At 39.8% G+C, this 19059-nt stretch overlaps 1 protein-coding gene across 1 annotated transcript in view; it reads right to left on the bottom strand.

The window, feature by feature from the left end:
• Positions 1 to 19059, bottom strand: part of LOC124608554 (RNA helicase aquarius) — a 339510-nt gene that overhangs the window by 93517 nt on the left and 226934 nt on the right. Inside the window, exons 16-17 of the mRNA XM_047139996.1 lie at positions 14961 to 15092; positions 4177 to 4314 (exon numbers count right to left, since the gene is read on the bottom strand). Of these exons, the coding sequence (XP_046995952.1) occupies positions 4177 to 4314; positions 14961 to 15092 (270 nt within the window). The remainder of the gene's footprint in view (positions 1 to 4176; positions 4315 to 14960; positions 15093 to 19059) is intronic.

Genomic DNA, 19059 nt, shown 5'->3' with positions numbered 1-19059 from the left:
AGTTTCATCAAGTCCTCTCCCTCCTAACACTTTTAGCAGACAGGCAGAAAATGTCTGCCTGTGTCTGTGTACGTGCGGATGTATATGTGTGTGTGTGCGAGTGCATACCCGTCCTTTTTTCCCCCCAAGGTAAGTCTTTCCGCTCCCGGGATTGGAATGACTCCTTACCCTCTCCCTTAAAACCCACACCCTTTCGTCCTTCCCTCTCCTTCCCTCTTTCCTGATGAGGCAACAGTTTGTTGCGAAAGCTTGAATTTTGTGTGTATGTTTGTGTTTGTTTGTGTGTCTAGTCTATCGACGTGCCAGCGCTTTCGTTTGGTAAGTCACATCATCTTTGTTTTTAGATATAATTTTCCCGTGTGGAATGATTCCCTATATATATATATATATATATAAAAAACAAAGATGAGGTGACTTACCGAACAAAAGCGCTGGCAGGTCGATAGACACACAAACAAACACAAACACACACACAAAATTCAAGCTTTCGCAACAAACTGTTGCCTCATCAGGAAAGAGGGAAGGAGAGGGGAAGACGAAAGGAAGTGGGTTTTAAGGGAGAGGGTAAGGAGTCATTCCAATCCCGGGAGCGGAAAGACTTACCTTAGGGGGAAAAAAGGACAGGTATACACTCGCACACACGCACATATCCATCCACACATACAGACACAAGCAGACATATTTGGTCTTTAAATATGTCTGCTTGTGTCTGTATGTGTGGATGGATATGTGCGTGTGTGCGAGTGTATACCTGTCCTTTTTTCCCCCTAAGGTAAGTCTTTCCGCTCCCGGGATTGGAATGACTCCTTACCCTCTCCCTTAAAACCCACTTCCTTTCGTCTTCCCCTCTCCTTCCCTCTTTCCTGATGAGGCAACAGTTTGTTGCGAAAGCTTGAATTTTGTGTGTGTGTTTGTGTTTGTTTGTGTGTCTATCGACCTGCCAGCGCTTTTGTTCGGTAAGTCACCTCATCTTTGTTTTTTATATATAATTTTTTTTATATATAATTTTTCCCACGTGGAATGTTTCCTTCCATTATATATATATATATATATATATATATATATATATATATATATATATATATATATAAAAAAAACAAAGATGGTGTGACTTACCAAACGAAAGCGCTGGCAGGTCAATAGGCCACCTAACCTTCGTAACCTGTTAGTTCATCCCTATGAAATCCCCAAACCACCTTCCCTACCCTCTGGCTCCTATCCTTGTAACCGCCCCCGGTGTAAAACCTGTCCCATGCACCCTCCTACCACCACCTACTCCAGTCCTGTAACCCGGAAGGTGTACACGATCAAAGGCAGAGCCACATGTGAAAGCACCCACGTGATTTACCAACGGACCTGCCTACACTGTGATGCATTCTATGTGGGAATGACCAGCAACAAACTGTCCATTCGCATGAATGGACACAGGCATACAGTGTTTGTTGGTAATGAGGATCACCCTGTGGCTAAACATGCCTTGGTGCACGGCCAGCACATCTTGGCACAGTGTTACACTGTCCGGGTTATCTGGATACTTCCCACCAACACCAACCTATCCGAACTCCGGAGATGGGAACTTGCTCTTCAATATATCCTCTCTTCCCGTTACCCACCAGGCCTCAATCTCCGCTAATTTCAAGTTGCCGCCACTCACACCTCACCTGTCATTCAACATCATCCTTGCCTCTGCACTTCCACCTCGACTGACATCTCTGCCCAAACTCTTTGTCTTTAAATATGTCTGCTTGTGTCTGTATATGTGTGGATGGATATGTGTGTGTGTGCGCGAGTGTATACCCGTCCTTTTTTCCCCCCTAAGGTAAGTCTTTCCGCTCCCGGGATTGGAATGACTCCTTACCCTCTCCCTTAAAACCCACTTCCTTTCGTCTTTCCCTCTCCTTCCCTCTTTCCTGATGAAGCAATTATTCTGATTAGATGCTTTTGTGCAATGAACACTCTTTTACTCAATGGTGAGTTACCCCAAAATATGATGCCATACGAAAGCAGAGAATCAAAACAGGGGTGGTAAGCTAATTTACTCAGATGTATATTGCCTAAATCTGCAATGACCCTAATAGCATAAGTAGCTGAACTCAAACGTTTCAGCAGATCCTCAGTGTGTTTCTTCCAGTTCAACCCCTTATCAATGCATACACCTAGAAATTTTGAATACTCTACCTTAGCTACCGATTTCTGATCAAAGTCTATATTTATTAATGGTGTCATTCCATTTACTGTGTTGAACTGTATATACTGTGTTTTGTCACGCCGACCGGTGTGGCCGTGTGGTTCTAGGCGCTTCAGTCTGGAACCACGTGACCGCTACGGTCGTAGGTTCGAATCCTGCCTCTAGCATGGATGTGTGTGATGTCCTTAGGTTAGTTAGGTTTAATTAGTTCTAAGTTCTAGGTGACTGATGACCTCAGAAGTTAAGTCGCATAGTGCTCAGAACCATTTGAACCATTTTTTTTGTTTTGTCAAAGTTTAATGAGATCCCATTTGCAGAGAACCACTTAATGATTTTCTGAAAAACATCGTTTACAATTTCACCAGTTAATTCTTGTCTGTTGGGTGTGATAGTTATACATGTATCATCGGCTAAAAATACCAGCTTTGCATCTTCGTGAATGTAGAATGGCAAGTCATTAATATATATTAAGAACAGCAAAGGACCCAAGACCGAACCTTGCGGCATCCCATTCTTGATTGTTCCCCAGTTTGAGAAATCACCAGTTTTATGCATATTATGGGAACTGCTTATTTCAACTTTCTGCACTCTTCCAGTTAGGTATGATTTAAACCATTTGAGCACTGTCCCATTCATACCACAGTACTTGAGCTTATCTAGAAGTATTCCATGAGTTACACAATCAAAAGCCTTTGATAGATCACAAAAAATCCCAACGGGTTACTCAGAGCATTTAATATTTCATTAGTGAAAGTATATATAGCATTTTCCGTTGAAAAACCCTTCTGGAAACCAAGCTGACATTTTGTTAAAACTTTATTTTTACAAAGGTGTGAAGCTACTCTACAATACATTACTTTTTCAAGAATTTTGGATAAGGCAGTCACAAGAGAGATTGGGCGGTAGTTGTTGACATCAGATGTATCCCCTTTTTTATGCAGTGGTTTAACAAAGGCATACTTCAGTCTATCTGGGAAAATATCCTGCTTCAGAGAGCTATTACATATGTGGCTAAGAATCCCACTTATTTCTTCGGAACAAGCTTTTATTATCCTGCTGGAAATTTCAATTGTATCAAATGGTGTGGGTAAGGCCTCTTCCATTAACTGCATGTTTCTTCTAATGAACATTTAGATCCTATTTTCTTTACAACATTTAAAAAATGATTATTCAAAATGTTTTCGACTTCTGGCTTTTTTATCAAGTTTCCATTCGCTTTGATGGCGATGCCGTCATCCTGTACTCTTGGTTGCCCTGTCTCACTCGTAATAATATTCCAAACTGTTTTGATTTTGTTATCAGAGGTATTAATCTCAGACATGATGCATATGCTTCTGGACTTTTTAATTTATGGTTACAAGATATTTTTATTCCTTTAGTAAGCCAAGGTTTTTGCATGGTTTCTTATAATTAGATTTAACTACTTTCTTGGGGAAACAGTTTTGAAATTCTCTTACAAGTGTATCATGAAATAAGTTATATTTTAAATTAGCATCGGTTTCCTTGTACACCTCATCCCAGTCTAACTGCTGAAGATTTTCTCTGAAATTCCTAATTGTTGAGTCATTAATTGAATGCAGAACTTTGGAGGGTAGTTTTGAATTACTGAATGGAGCTATGTCATATACTGTAACTAGCGGAGCACCATGATCAGAAAGGCCATTCACAACAGGACAAGAAATTATGTTTTCAAACCTATCTTGGTCTATAAAAGTGTTATCTATCAATGTGCTATTGTCCTTTACTACCAGAGTAGGAAAATTAATGACAGATGTCAAATTGAAAGAACGGAGCAAGACTTTTGGGTCATTCTTCTTATTACACTCTTTCAGTGAATCAACATTGAAGTCCACACAACTAATAATCTGCTTTCCCCTATCTGACAGATAGCACAACAAGGCATCCAAGTTCTCCCGGAATAAATAAGATATTTGCATAACTACCTTATATAAACAAACATACATTTCTTCACTTCACATGATACTTACCTCTTAGGCTCATTGAATAAGTATGGTCCACGGCTCGGTATTGTATGAGGCTCAACAATAATGACCCTCCGCTCAGACTTTTTTGGGTCATCACTGTCCACCTCTCGTTTCCGTGTTTTAACATCCTCAAATGTCAACCTAAACAATGAAAATAACAAGATTTAACAAATAGTTACACAAGTTTTGTATTTATGAGGTGTATAATACAGATTACAACACTGAGCTTCATATTGACAAGCAATGGAGATAACGATGAATTACAGAAAACCTAAACAAATCAGCTTTTGTTTTCTTTTTCTTTTTTTTCTGAAAAGTTTTTGGCAGATACATATTGTGCACTCACTTAATTATTTATCATTTAGTGTATACTTAACCAAATTCTGCAAAATTAAAAGTAAATTTCTCTTCTACCACGTAGCCCTCACATTTGACGCACAGTTTCACATTGCTAACATTCTTTTTTTTTCCATATCGTTTCTCCTTAACTTCAGAAGAAATAATCCCTGTTTCCAATATCTTCAATAATATGAACTTACTCATGTCACAGCCTATTTTACTTTCTTAGGTACAATTATTTAGACAATATTATGAAAAGGATAGTTGCTACTCACCATATAGCAGAGCTGCTGAATTGTGACAGGCACAACAAAAAAGCTGTCAAACAAAGCTTTTGCCCAAACAGGCCTTTATTGGAATTAAATACAACCCCCACCCCACCCACCCACCCTCACCCACCCACCCACCCACCCACCCACACACACACACACACACACACACACACACACATACACACACACACACACACACACACAGAGAGAGAGAGAGAGAGAGACAGAGCCTCTGGCTGCCAATTTATCCTAGGTTTTCCATTTTACAATTATTTACATATTTTTAAAATTTTACATGTTTATTCCTGATTTATTGCCCTCTTGTTTTTAAATATTCAAATCAAAGATTTGCTTTGAAGCTACCAGAACAGCTCTCTGGCATTACATCCGCCAATTTTAACTAATTATCTCCATAACATTTCTGGAAATTTTGTAATATTAAGTCTGTTGCATCACAAATTTTCTGTTGATGTCTTTCAACATGGTACACATACGCATGCACTGACCAAGTGTTGTGGATTCTACAAGACTTAATATAGTTTCAACTATTCATTACTTTCTGATACTGGCCTCATGCAATATATTTCTGTGATAAACAGTGTCTAGCACTTGATGTTTTGAATTTATACTAGGTTTCATTTACCAGGATGCGTCCCTTTAACAAATCTCACAAAAGAAAAAAGCAGCACAAATACACTCCTGGAAATGGAAAAAAGAACACATTGACACCGGTGTGTCAGACCCACCATACTTGCTCCGGACACTGCGAGAGGGCTGTACAAGCAATGATCACACGCACGGCACAGCGGACACACCAGGAACCGCGGTGTTGGCCGTCGAATGGCGCTAGCTGCGCAGCATTTGTGCACCGCCGCCGTCAGTGTCAGCCAGTTTGCCGTGGCATACGGAGCTCCATCGCAGTCTTTAACACTGGTAGCATGCCGCGACAGCGTGGACGTGAACCGTATGTGCAGTTGACGGACTTTGAGCGAGGGCATATAGTGGGCATGCGGGAGGCCGGGTGGACGTACCGCCGAATTGCTCAACACGTGGGGCGTGAGGTCTCCACAGTACATCAATGTTGTCGCCAGTGGTCGGCGGAAGGAGCACGTGCCCGTCGACCTGGGACCTGACCGCAGCGACGCACGGATGCACGCCAAGACCGTAGGATCCTACGCAGTGCCGTAGGGGACCGCACCGCCACTTCCCAGCAAATTAGGGACACTGTTGCTCCTGGGGTATCGGCGAGGACCATTCGCAACCGTCTCCATGAAGCTGGGCTACGGTCCCGCACACCGTTAGGCCGTCTTCCGCTCACGCCCCAACATCGTGCAGCCCGCCTCCAGTGGTGTTGCGACAGGCGTGAATGGAGGGACGAATGGAGACGTGTCGTCTTCAGCGATGAGAGTCGCTTCTGCCTTGGTGCCAATGATGGTCGTATGCGTGTTTGGCGCCGTGCAGGTGAGCGCCACAATCAGGACTGCATACGACCGAGGCATACAGGGCCAACACCCGGCATCATGGTGTGGGGAGCGATCTCCTACACTGGCCGTACACCACTGGTGATCGTCGAGGGGACACTGAATAGTGCACGGTACATCCAAACCGTCATCGAACCCATCGTTCTACCATTCCTAGACCGGCAAGGGAACTTGCTGTTCCAACAGGACAATGCACGTCCGCATGTATCCCGTGCTACCCAACGTGCTCTAGAAGGTGTAAGTGAACTACCCTGGCCAGCAAGATCTCCGGATCTGTCCCCCATTGAGCATGTTTGGGACTGGATGAAGCGTCGTCTCACGCGGTCTGCACGTCCAGCACGAACGGTGGTCCAACTGAGGCGCCAGGTGGAAATGGCATGGCAAGCCGTTCCACAGGACTACATCCAGCATCTCTACGATCGTCTCCATGGGAGAACAGCAGCCTGCATTGCTGCGAAAGGTGGATATACACTGTACTAGTGCCGACATTGTGCATGCTCTGTTGCCTGTGTCTATGTGCCTGTGGTTCTGTCAGTGTGATCATGTGATGTATCTGACCCCAGGAATGTGTCAATAAAGTTTCCCCTTCCTGGGACAATGAATTCACGGTGTTCTTATTTCAATTTCCAGGAGTGTATAAGAGTTACAATCTCTGCTACTGGAATTTTCATTAATGGACTTTCACCAGAAGTATAGAAAAGGCACTAAAACATCAGATTACATGGCACCCTCATTCAGTCTCAAACCTCTCTACACCACACAATTAATGTTAATTTTCTTTTGTTTGGAATAGCATCAGATGTTGGTGACTATGTTTAATTTTATTTTCTCCATTTATTTAATTTTATTTTCTCCATGTGTTAAATTTCTTGGAAGACAATGTTGGCAGTAGAAACAGTTATAAGTGATGTTCAAATTTGCAAAAATGTTTCTTAAGCATTTGAAGAAATTCTTTTCTTTTTTCAGTGAAGTGTCTCACTGAGGAACTTCACATTTCCACAACAGTTTGCCACCAAATAAACATGATGTTCTTGTAATTAACTACCTATGGAGACTTTTTAGTATGGATGAAATAACCAGATTATTCTCTCACAGCAGTTTATTGTGCAGTAGCTTTAATACTACACAACTTACATATCAAATTAAAAAAGAATGAAGAAAACTAACTGTAAATAGCCTGTCAAGCACCCACAATAGTCTAAGAAAAGGTATGTAACAAAACATGTAGTGTCTTCTGAGAAGTCTCGATGAATGCACTTTATAAAGGATGTCCTAGGACAAACTGGACACAAAACAGGGTAGTGGGCAACATCAGCTCATGATTTACAGAAACAGATTATTATTTAACTGCATGCAGGTTTTGACTGCAAAACTGTCATAGAATTTCAATTTTATTACTACAATGTGGCCAAGTTATCAATTAAGAAAACATTTTAAATTCTTAGGATTGAAAACAAATTAAAATCTATCTTGGACAAATCACATTCAGGATCTGAAAACAGATGTTTTTATTTTCCTTTTAAAAATAGAACCATTGTAACTGATGCTGAAGTAAAAAAGCTTATTTATTTTACATAAATTCACTCTATTACATCTGTGGTATCGTATTTTGTCTTTTCTAAAAATTTTTAGAATGCAGGCAAAAGAAAAATTTGAGAGAAGTTTGATGTTTCTTTATCACCTTTCTACCATCATCAAGCTGTTTTTGACTCATCCTGAGAACCAATCACCACCAGACAATACTCACACCCTTTACAAGTGGTGTCAGAAGTGAATCAACATCTGCAACAACAAATGGCAATAACAGCATCAGCACTTCAGCTCTCGTATTCTGAGGGATGATACAAGGAAGTGCCAACTTATGATTTTGTATAGGTCTATATGGATATTTGTTACTTTTCCTTTCTCAATACCTGGAGTTTATTTTTACTGCTTTTGGCAGTGACGGATGGAAGCAAAACGGCATAATATGAAAAGGCATCAGCTAGGAAACATTTCACCGCTTGCTTGATCAAATTGCTTAAATGCATGCTGATAATAGAAAATTGTGAAAGGAGCTTCAAGGGTTGGGGGAGGAAAGAAGAAAGTGGTCCTCTCTTAACTTGTCCTTACCCCATCATAGATTCCAACACCACACCTCGTCAGGACCTCCTTTTTCATCAAAATCATAGACAACTAGCCGAGTATCCGGCATTGCCCAGATATGTATTCCAACAGTGCTAGTCCACTTCCTCCTCCTCCTCCTCTCCATCACCTCATCCCTGCTCCCTCTGCCCATCTCCTCCTCCTCCCCACTTGCTGCTCATCTCATCCTCTTTCCTTTCTCTATCCATTTCCTCCTCCCCGTCTCTCCACACACTTCCTCCTCTCCTCTATCTGGGTCAATCTCCTATGCATGGTGTCTGCAAAATATGTTAATAATAGAGTTAGTAGCAAAGAAGTAATAAATTTAAATGTCACGCATGATGTGGCACTTTTTCTCGCTTCTCAGTGTTCATGATGTCACATCTCCTCATCTGTGTCAAACGATGATATAATTTTGTAGGAACATTCATTGATATATGTGGCTACTGCCTGCAAAATGAGTTGCCAGTAGAGCTACTAGCAAAGAAATATTAAATTGAAAGGTCATGCACAATGCGGCAGTTTTTCATGCATCTCATTGTTTATTACAGCATATCTCCTGAACTATGACAGGCAGGTGGTTTTTACCCCCACAGCGATTGTCACCTAACAATAAGGGATATGGGTGTCAAGATTGCTTGAGATTGTTCAGTGGCTTAGGAGCAGGTGTGAAACATATGCACAACCCTACATACATACATACATACATACATACACACATACACTTTTATAACATGTATGGATTTATGTACGGCTACTAAACTGGGAGGCTGCAAAGATGAGCAGTTATGAAGTCAGGCTCAGTTAAAGTTGACAGGGGATGCTAAGTCACAGGCAATGTGCCACAAGAAATTATGAAATGCTCAATATTTTCAGGACTTACAGGAGCTGGATGCTCATAACAGGAATGTTGTTCACAGGCTTCCATAAGCATAGGGTAGGTGATTGCAAGTTATTGTTTGTACACTAACATTAAACAGAAAATGGCAAAATGTGATCACTGTGCAGTGTTCCCAGTAAATGTGAGCACAGGATACCCATATTATGAATCTGTTACAGATTACTCTTTGATGGCCTATGTAGGAGGAAGGTTGCATAGAATTTTACTGGATATGGGGTCGCAGGAATCCATAACAAGTCAGGGTATAATTGGTATAAAGAGTATGAACCCGCCTCAATGTAGTCTAAGGGCCATAGGAGAGGACGGTATTCATTTCCTAGGTTTAGTATGGATGAACCGGAGAGGGAGGGTATGACTTTTGGGCTTTTATGGAAGTACTTCCTCTGTTGGCAATAGCTGGAATTTCTGAGTACACATCACGTCATTAAAACAGCAATAGTACAACCCAGTTAACTAATTCCAAAAGGTACAGTCACAAATTTTTGTATGCCTTGTTGTATAACTCAGAATCTGTGGCCTCTAGTAGTGAACACATATCTGAGTATAAAATTAAACTGCTTTAAATTCCTACAAAAAAGGTCCTGTTCATTTTTTCCCTAGGATTAATAACCTGTTTGGTGTAGTGATAAAAAAAATCTGCAAATTATTAAAATTAATGTTTTAATGTGTAACGTCATTGCTAAGTTTTCAGCATTACTAAATTAAAAATGCTTCATTGCAGCCATGTGTGAGGCAAGCACGAAGGCACAGAGGCACTGAAATGTAATTGCACACACGAGCCTGATTGTACACCTCAAGGCAGCTGGGCCAGGTTGCGCATTCATGGTGACATTACAGAAAGGGCCAGCAACTACAAGATGGCCTGCAGGGCATTTCCACACCATGGAGATGCAGGACTGTCAACTTGAACGTGGCTGTTAGTAATTTATTAGCCTAACAATGTGCTGTTAACCACCAAAAATACCCTTTGATTCTAGCACAGTTGCACACAGTCTGGCAGCACTCTTCGCAACATCAGTTCCACGGCAAGTCTCCATCACATTAAGGGCCAGCCATCAGCCAGTGCTGGTACCGGCAACCAGCTCCACCCCACCACCTTACCCACAGACTTAGAATGACACAGTGGATGAGCCAACCCTCAGAGTCCACGGCAACAACAAACTTCTGCCTTGGAGGGCAGCAATTTGCAGCCAGGGCAGTAATGCTGTCATCTTTCCACACCAGCACCAGGGGGAGCGTCTAACTTGGTAGCAGCCTACACCGACGAGAATTCAATGGACATACATGCGATGGAGAAGGAAACATAGTAGGTGAATATGGATTGGGGCTAAGAAATGAAAGAGGAAGCCACCTGGTAGAATTCTGCACAGAGCACAACTTAATCATAGCTAACACTTGGTTTAAGAATCATGATAAAAGGTTGTATACATGGAAGAACCCTGGAGATGCTAAAAGGTATCAGATAGATTATATAATGGTAAGACAGAGATTTAGGAACCAGGTTTTAAATTGTAAGACATTTCCAGGGGCAGATGTGGACTCTGACCACAATCTATCGGTTATGACCTGTAGATTAAAACTGAAGAAACTGCAAAAAGGTGGGAATTTAAGGAGATGGGACCTGGATAAACTGAAAGAAACAGAGGTTGTACAGAGTTTCAGGGAGAGCATAAGGGAACAATTGACAGGAATGGGGGAAAGAAATACAGTAGAAGAAGAATGGGTAGCTTTGAGGGATGAAGTAGTGAAGGCAGCAGAGGATCAAGTAGGTAAAATGACGAGGGCTAGTAGAAATCCTTGGGTAACAGAAGAAATATTGAATTTAATTGATGAAAGGAGAAAATATATAAATGCAGTAAATGAAGCAAGCAAAAAGGAATACAAACGTCTCAAAAATGAGATCGACAGGAAGTGCAAAATGGCTAAACAGGGATGGCTAGAGGACAAATGTAAGGATGTAGAGGTTTATCTCACTAGCGGTAAGATAGATACTGCCTACAGGAAAATTAAAGAGACCTTTGGAGACAAGAGAACCACTTGTATGAACATCAAGAGCTCAGATGGAAACCCAGTTCTAAGCAAAGAAGGGAAAGCAGAAAGGTGGAAGGCGTATATAGAGGGTCTATACAAGGGCGATGCACTTGAGGACAACATTATGGAAATGGAAGAGGATGTAGATGAAGATGAAATGGGAGATACGATACTGCGTGAAGAGTTTGACAGAGCACTGAAAGACCTGAGTCGAAACAAGGCCCTCCGGAGTAGACAACATTCCATTGGAACTACTGATGGCCTTGGGAGAGCCAGTCCTGACAAAACTCTACCATCTGGTGAGCAAGATGTATGAAACAGGCGAAATACCCACTGACTTCAAGAAGAATGTAATAATTCCAATCCCAAAGAAAGCAGGTGTTGACAGATGTGCAAATTACCGAACAATCAGTTTAATAAGCCACAGCTGCAAAGTACTAACATGAATTCTTTACAGACGAATGGAAAAACTAGTAGAAGCCAACCTCGGGGAAGATCAGTTTGGATTCCGTAGAAACACTGGAACACGTGAGGCAATACTGACCTTACGACTTATCTTAGAAGAAAGATTAAGGAAAGGCAAACCTACGTTTCTAGCATTTGTAGACTTAGAGAAAGCTTTTGACAATGTTGACTGGAATACTCTCTTTCAAATTTTAAAGGTGGCAGGGGTAAAATACAGGGAGTGAAAGGCTATTTACAATTTGTACAGAAACCAGATGGCAGTTATAAGAGTCAAGGGACATGAAAGGGAAGCAGTGGTTGGGAAGGGAGTAAGACAGGGTTGTAGCCTCTCCCCAATGTTATTCAGTCTGTATATTGAGCAAGCAGTAAAGGAAACAAAAGAAAAATTCGAGGTGGGTATTAAAATCCATGGAGAAGAAATAAAAACTTTGAGGTTCGCCGATGACATTGTAATTCTGTCAGAGACAGCAAAGGACTTGGAAGAGCAATTGAATGGAACGGATGGTGTCTTGAAGGGAGGATATAAGATGAACATCAACAAAAGCAAAACGAGGATAATGGAATGTAGTCGAATTAAGTTGGGTGATGTTGAGGGTATTAGATTAGGAAATGAGACACTTAAAGTAGTAAAGGAGTTTTGCTATTTGGGGAGCAAAATAACTGTTGATGGTCGAAGTAGAGAGGATATAAAATGTAGATTGGCAATGGCAAGGAAAGCGTTTCTGAAGAAGAGAAATTTGTTAACATCGAGTATAGATTTAAGTGTCAGGAAGTCATTTCTGCAAGTATTTGTATGGAGTGTAGCCATGTATGGAAGTGAAACATGGACGATAAATAGTTTGGACAAGAAGAGAATAGAAGCTTTTGAAATGTGGTGCTACAAAAGAATGCTGAAGATTAGAAGGGTAGATCACATAACTAATGAGAAAGTATTGAATAGGATTGGGGAGAAGAGAAGTTTGTGGCACAACTTGACCAGAAGAAGGGATCGGTTGGTAGGAATGTTCTGAGGCATCAAGGGATCACCAATTTAGTATTGGAGGGCAGCGTGGAGGGTAAAAATCGTAGAGGGAGACCAAGAGATAAATACACTAAACAGATTCAGAAGGATGTAGGTTGCAGTAGGTACTGGGAGATGAAGAAGTTTGCACAGGATAGAGTAGCATGGAGAGCTGCATCAAACCAGTCTCAGGACTGAAGACCACCACAACAACAACACATGCCACTGGCACTGCTCACTGAGGGTCATGTGGTGCTAACTCAGACATCCACTGCTGACACAGTTAAGCAATGGCAGCAAAGCAGGAAGTGGACATTAAGTGGCCATCCTGCAGCCATGATCATCTGAAATCAACATCACTGCAGGTGGCCCACGCACCTTTAGAGGGTGTATCCAGCGGCATCGCAGCAGTCTGACATTGTAGCTCAAGATGAAATAAAATATGGTGCAGTGGAGTTTTCATAGCCACGTGGTCATCGGTCTCATCGGATTAGGGAAGCCAAATGCAGGAAGATCTGCAGCGGATAGGCACTTGGTGCAGGGAGTGGCAACTGACCCTTAACACAGACAAATGTAATGTATTGCGAATACATAGAAAGAAGGATCCTTTATTGTATGATTATATGATAGCGGAACAAACACTGGTAGCAGTTACTTCTGTAAAACGACTGTCTGAAAGCCTTTGTGCGTGCTCTAATCTCTCTAATTTTACATTCGTGATCTCCTCGGGAGGTATAAGTAGGGGGAAGCAATATATTCGATACCTCATCCAGAAACGCACCCTCTCGAAACCTGGCGAGCAAGCTACACCGCGATGCAGAGCGCCTCTCTTGCAGAGTCTGCCACTTGAGTTTATTAAACATCTCTGTAACGCTATCACGGTTACCAAATAACCCTGTGACGAAACGCGCCGCTCTTCTTTGGATCTTCTCTATCTCCTCCGTCAGACCGATCTGGTACGGATCCCACACTGATGAGCAATACTCAAGTATAGGTCGAACGAGCGTTTTGTAAGCCACCTCCTTTGTTGACGGACTACATTTTCTAAGCACTCTCCCAATGAATCTCAACCTGGTACCCGCCTTACCAACAATTAATTTTATATGATCATTCCACTTCAAATCGTTCCGCACGTATACTCCCAGATATTTTACAGAAGTAACTGCTACCAGTGTTTGTTCCGCTATCATATAATCATACAATAAAGGATCCTTCTTTCTATGTATTTGCAATACATTACATTTGTCTATGTTAAGGGTCAGTTGCCACTCCCTGCACCAAGTGCCTATCCTCTGCAGATCTTCCTCATCAGGAAAGAGGGAAGGAGAGGGAAAGACGAAAGGAAGTGGGTTTTAAGGGAGAGGGTAAGGAGTCATTCCAATCCCGGGAGCGGAAAGACTTACCTTAGGGGGAAAAAAGGACGGGTACACACTCGCACACACACACATATCCATCCACACATATACAGACACAAGCAGACATATCTATTGTTGAAATTTTTAGTGAAACATACTATTACAATTGTAGCAAGCATGCTACTACATGAACTGTGAACATATTTTATGAATGTAATGAAAGTTAAGTCACATTCTGTGCTATTAATTGTTAATAGCAGTTTAATTGCTGGTGATATATATATAAACAAAGATGAGGTGACTTACCGAACAAAAGCGCTGGCAGGTCGATAGATACACAAACAAACACAAACATACACACAAAATTCAAGCTTTCGCAACAAACTGTTGCCTCATCAGGATTCCTGATGAGGCAACAGTTTGTTGCGAAAGCTTGAATTTTGTGTGTATGTTTGTGTATCTATCGACCTGCCAGCGCTTTTGTTCGGTAAGTCACCTCATCTTTGTTTTTATATATAATTTTTCCCACGTGGAATGTTTCCTTCCATTATATATATATATATCACCAGCAATTAAACTGCTATTAACAATTAATAGCACAGAATGTGACTTACCTTTCATTACATTCATAAAATATGTTCACAGTTCATGTAGCAGCATGCATGCTACAATTGTAATAGTATGTTTCACTAAAAATTTCAACAAAATGTCAAGTTCAAATGAATAAAAATGATTCTATACTACTTTATGTTTTTACAACAGTTAATCATACGCTGCACAAAAAGTATATTTACAAAACAACAATAAGTAGATCATTACCTGAAAGGAGGCACCAGCTTGCGCGGATCATCTGTCTTGACACGAATTTCATAATCTGGAAAGCTTGCACGCAAATGGTCCATATCCAGAAATGTGTCATTGAAATCCATTGTATCTATTTCATTTGGCATCCTGTAATGATAGAAAAGTACTTTAATTCTTACAGTAGTTTACTTGAATCGTTTATGTTCTTGGAATAGTATACTCATTTATGTAAGATAACTACAACTGTTTATATTTTGATGGTCTCTTCATTAGTACTCACTTTCAAATTAGCCCACAGCCGGTGAAAATATGGTTATAGTTACACATTACTGCACAGCAAAAATAAGCTCATATATTACAACAAGAATTTAAATTCATTAGTTATAAAATCAGAGGTGGGAAAAAAAGAAACTAAATGCAGAGAAACTTTTGCCAAGTTAGATAAAATCTCTTAGCAGGTCAAAATATGCATGTAAAAGTGCATGGAACTTTCTAAAATTCTTCTTGGGCTACCCTTCAGTTTCGTTCCACTCCATGTGAAAACAGCTGTGTCAAATTTGTGCTCAGCAGCGTAAAGGAAAAGGGTGTCCCCAGCCTTCAAAATTGATATAATGACAAAAAGAAAAGTTTGCAAAATATTTCTCCTGTATGACAAATTAATTCATTCCCCAATGCACGCCCAGGCCCGCCCCCCTCCGCCTTTCGGGCTCCTTAAACGAAAGTGTTCTCATGTCACAAATGCACTGACTGGCTGACATAAGCAGTCAGTGACCTAAAGACAAGTAGAGAGAGGGAATAGTGAGCCGAGCTGTTCCCTTATACGACACAGCCCAGGCCACTCTACTAGACTTTCACTTTCGAGAGAATGTAGCAGCCACAGCAAACACAATGTTTTTATCATCAGTTTGTTTACAGAAGAAAAATCTATTTACAGAGGCAGTACTCCTACGAAATAACTGTAATTGCCATTTGTCCAACAAAATTTCAATGTTTTCTGGTACAATTTGTGGTTGTGTAAATTAACTGTGCATCAAAGGGCCACACTATCTGTGCAGGGAGAAATTACTTATTGGGAAAAAGCACAAATTCTGATGCAAGAGCTGGGTAACCATGTACCACAATTAGAAGTTTCATATCAAGAATGAGGCAACTACCAAAATATACTGCATCCTCAGTGGATGGTGATAAGCAAAAGGAAACAGATTTCATTCAAAAATGTGATGACATTTTTGACAGAGCAGATGCTAGTAAGTTAAATATCAATAGCACTGAAGCAAGTAAACAGTTTTAGATCAACCAAAGGCTAAAAGCTTGGCCAATGATCGTGAATGGAATCAATTACCAGCTACTTGAAAAGAGAAAATAAAATCGGTGCAAGCCGCAGCAGCAAGGAAGAGGAGAGGGCAAAGTGAATATAAAATTCAACAATTAGGTAAATCATTCATGCTGCAGTCAAAGCATCTGATACGAATTTCTGCATTATTTAAAAGTTTTATAATACCAGATTGTTGATTGTGATATCTATTATGTGGATTTACATAAACTGAAAAATCATTTGTGGTACCCATCTAAATCTGTCACCTAGCATTTTTTTACCCAGATTAACTTTTAATTCAATAGCAAAAATGGTTAACATGATGGATCATGAGGTGAAATCACCAAACAAAAACACAGAAAGTGGTCACGCAAGAATTAACAAATCCGCAGAAATCATCACCAACATGACCACACAGTTTGATTTGAACTAAATAAAACTATTTTCTATCAGGTTGGAATTGAGTGAAAAGTTTGTTAAAACAGGTACTGGTCACGCAAGAATTAACAAATCCGCAGAAATCATCACCAACATGACCACACAGTTTGATTTGAACTAAATAAAACTATTTTCTATCAGGTTGGAATTGAGTGAAAAGTTTGTTAAAACAGGTACTTCGCAGAGGCATGAATGTGAAAATTTTGTAAGTGCTATAGAACTAATGAATACACTGAAAGTTGAGAATGATCCACCAGAAAGAGGCATGAGGTTCCTGGAGGACAACAATAGAAAAAAAGAAAGAAAAAGAGAAAGAGAGAGAGAGACAGAGAGAGAGAGAGAGAGAGGGGAGAATGTGATTTAGGTTTTTTGGTGATTTTTGCTTTATGAGCATTAGTATGTGGTCATCAGAGGCTATAACAGCACAGAAAGGAGTTGCAATCTCAAACAAGTTTGTTTGTCTCCACCACCGGAAGACAAATGTTAGGCATAATAATATGCCTTGGATCACGGCCTTATGTTCATAAACCATTAATCATCAAAAATGCAAATATTGGCCCTGAAAGCCTGTACTGTATGGCTAATGAGCTTGAGGTTATTTCAAGGTATCATCATAAGATTCCAGGGAATAAAAGAGAGACTTTACCAAAACTATGGTTTTAAAAATGAAACTTTTATTTTATCATCTTACTTTCCTCACAAACACAACACACAGTAGTGTTATAAATTGAATTATTAAAGTTAATGCAACTCATTTAATAATTAAGTTGAAAGTAATTGGTTGATCAGCTACTTAACTATCATTTCTTTAAAACTGTATGATTCCTAGAAACTGACAATGGTGTTTGATATAACCTAAATAAGCAGATTGCACAACATTGTCAAAACTTCACACATAACAAATCACATTGTGCGATGATGTTGTCTTGATACTTATTACCACTGGTGTAAAAAATCTAATAATCAAAAGAGACAGATATGTGCTGACCTGAAATTTGGTAATAATTATGAGTTTATTAACTATTTTATATCACATGAAAATCTGTTTAAGGAGATTGTAAAGCAGGAAAGGAAATGACAAACACTAAATTCACTAAGAGGCACATAAATAAATCCAAAGCAGTATGAACATTTGCCAAATTTGAAATTGGAATCAAACCTAGAAACAAATAAACTTCTAAAATGAAGATATATGACAAAATAATTGTAAATCCTGCTATAATATTAAAAATTTTAATGAATTCTCCATGACTGCATAAAATCTGATGATGTAGATTGCTATCATGATAATGTACTTTTATCTGGCTTAGGTCAGAGCAAGTCTAATTAAATACGTATGACAAAGTAACAAAAAAATATATAGAAGTAACAACATTAAACCTAAAATTAAAAATTCTGTGGTATTAGATGGAATGCCTGTCAAAGTTAGTACAGTAGCTTCCAATAAAATAGCACACCCACTGTACAAATTAATTAATCTGTCATTTGAAGAAGGCTACTTTCCAGATTTTCTGAAATATGCAGAAGTGAAATGACCACAATGCTCCAAAGAAAATATATGAATTTACTGTCCAATTTGCCTTCTTCCCATGTTCTATAAAATACTAGCTTAGCGCCTGCTGCTTCTTTCACCTAGGCTGTATGGCCTGAAGGATTTTGTTTTTGTTTTTATTTGATTGAATTTTTATGGTGTTCACAAACTGCAACATCATCTAAGTTTTCATGCTAATTAAGGCCATATAAGCATGTTATTTTACGAATGTACTTTTGACCAAAAAGTGATTCTGGTGGCTGGAGTCCAAAGTTTTTGTTAATCATGCCTTTTGTGTTCTTATGGATATATTTCCAGAGCAACTTTTGTGCCTTAACAAATATTTCTTTATATCTAAACAAGAAGTCAAATACCAATTTTCAGAAATACAGCTTTAATTTTTTTTTTTTTTGGGGGGGGGGGGGGGGGTAACAAAACATTTTCTTAAAAATTTTCAGCCCCTATTGCACTTCCTTAGGGGCTGAATCGCCAGAAACACTGAAACATACTTTTTTACTTCTAACTGAGAAATCAAATACCAATTGTCATAGATATAGCCTTAAAAATTATTTAGTAGTTCTTTAGTAACTGTTTATTTACAAAAAAAACTTTCACCCTCTATTTTACGCCTTTAGTGACTGAATTTCAAAAAATGCTGAAACAAATTTTTTTTTTTTATTTGCTGAGTGAAAAACCAAATACCAGTTGTCATAGCTCTAGCTTCAAACTTCCCTTAATAGCAACATACTTTCAAAAAGCCTTTCATCCCCTATTTCACTCCCTTGGGAATGGAATTTTGGACAATCCTTTCTAAAATGATGCCTACAGTA

This window comes from Schistocerca americana, chromosome 1, assembly GCF_021461395.2.
Source record: "Schistocerca americana isolate TAMUIC-IGC-003095 chromosome 1, iqSchAmer2.1, whole genome shotgun sequence".
Lineage (NCBI taxonomy): Eukaryota > Metazoa > Arthropoda > Insecta > Orthoptera > Acrididae > Schistocerca > Schistocerca americana.
This window is presented reverse-complemented; position numbering and strand designations above follow the sequence as displayed.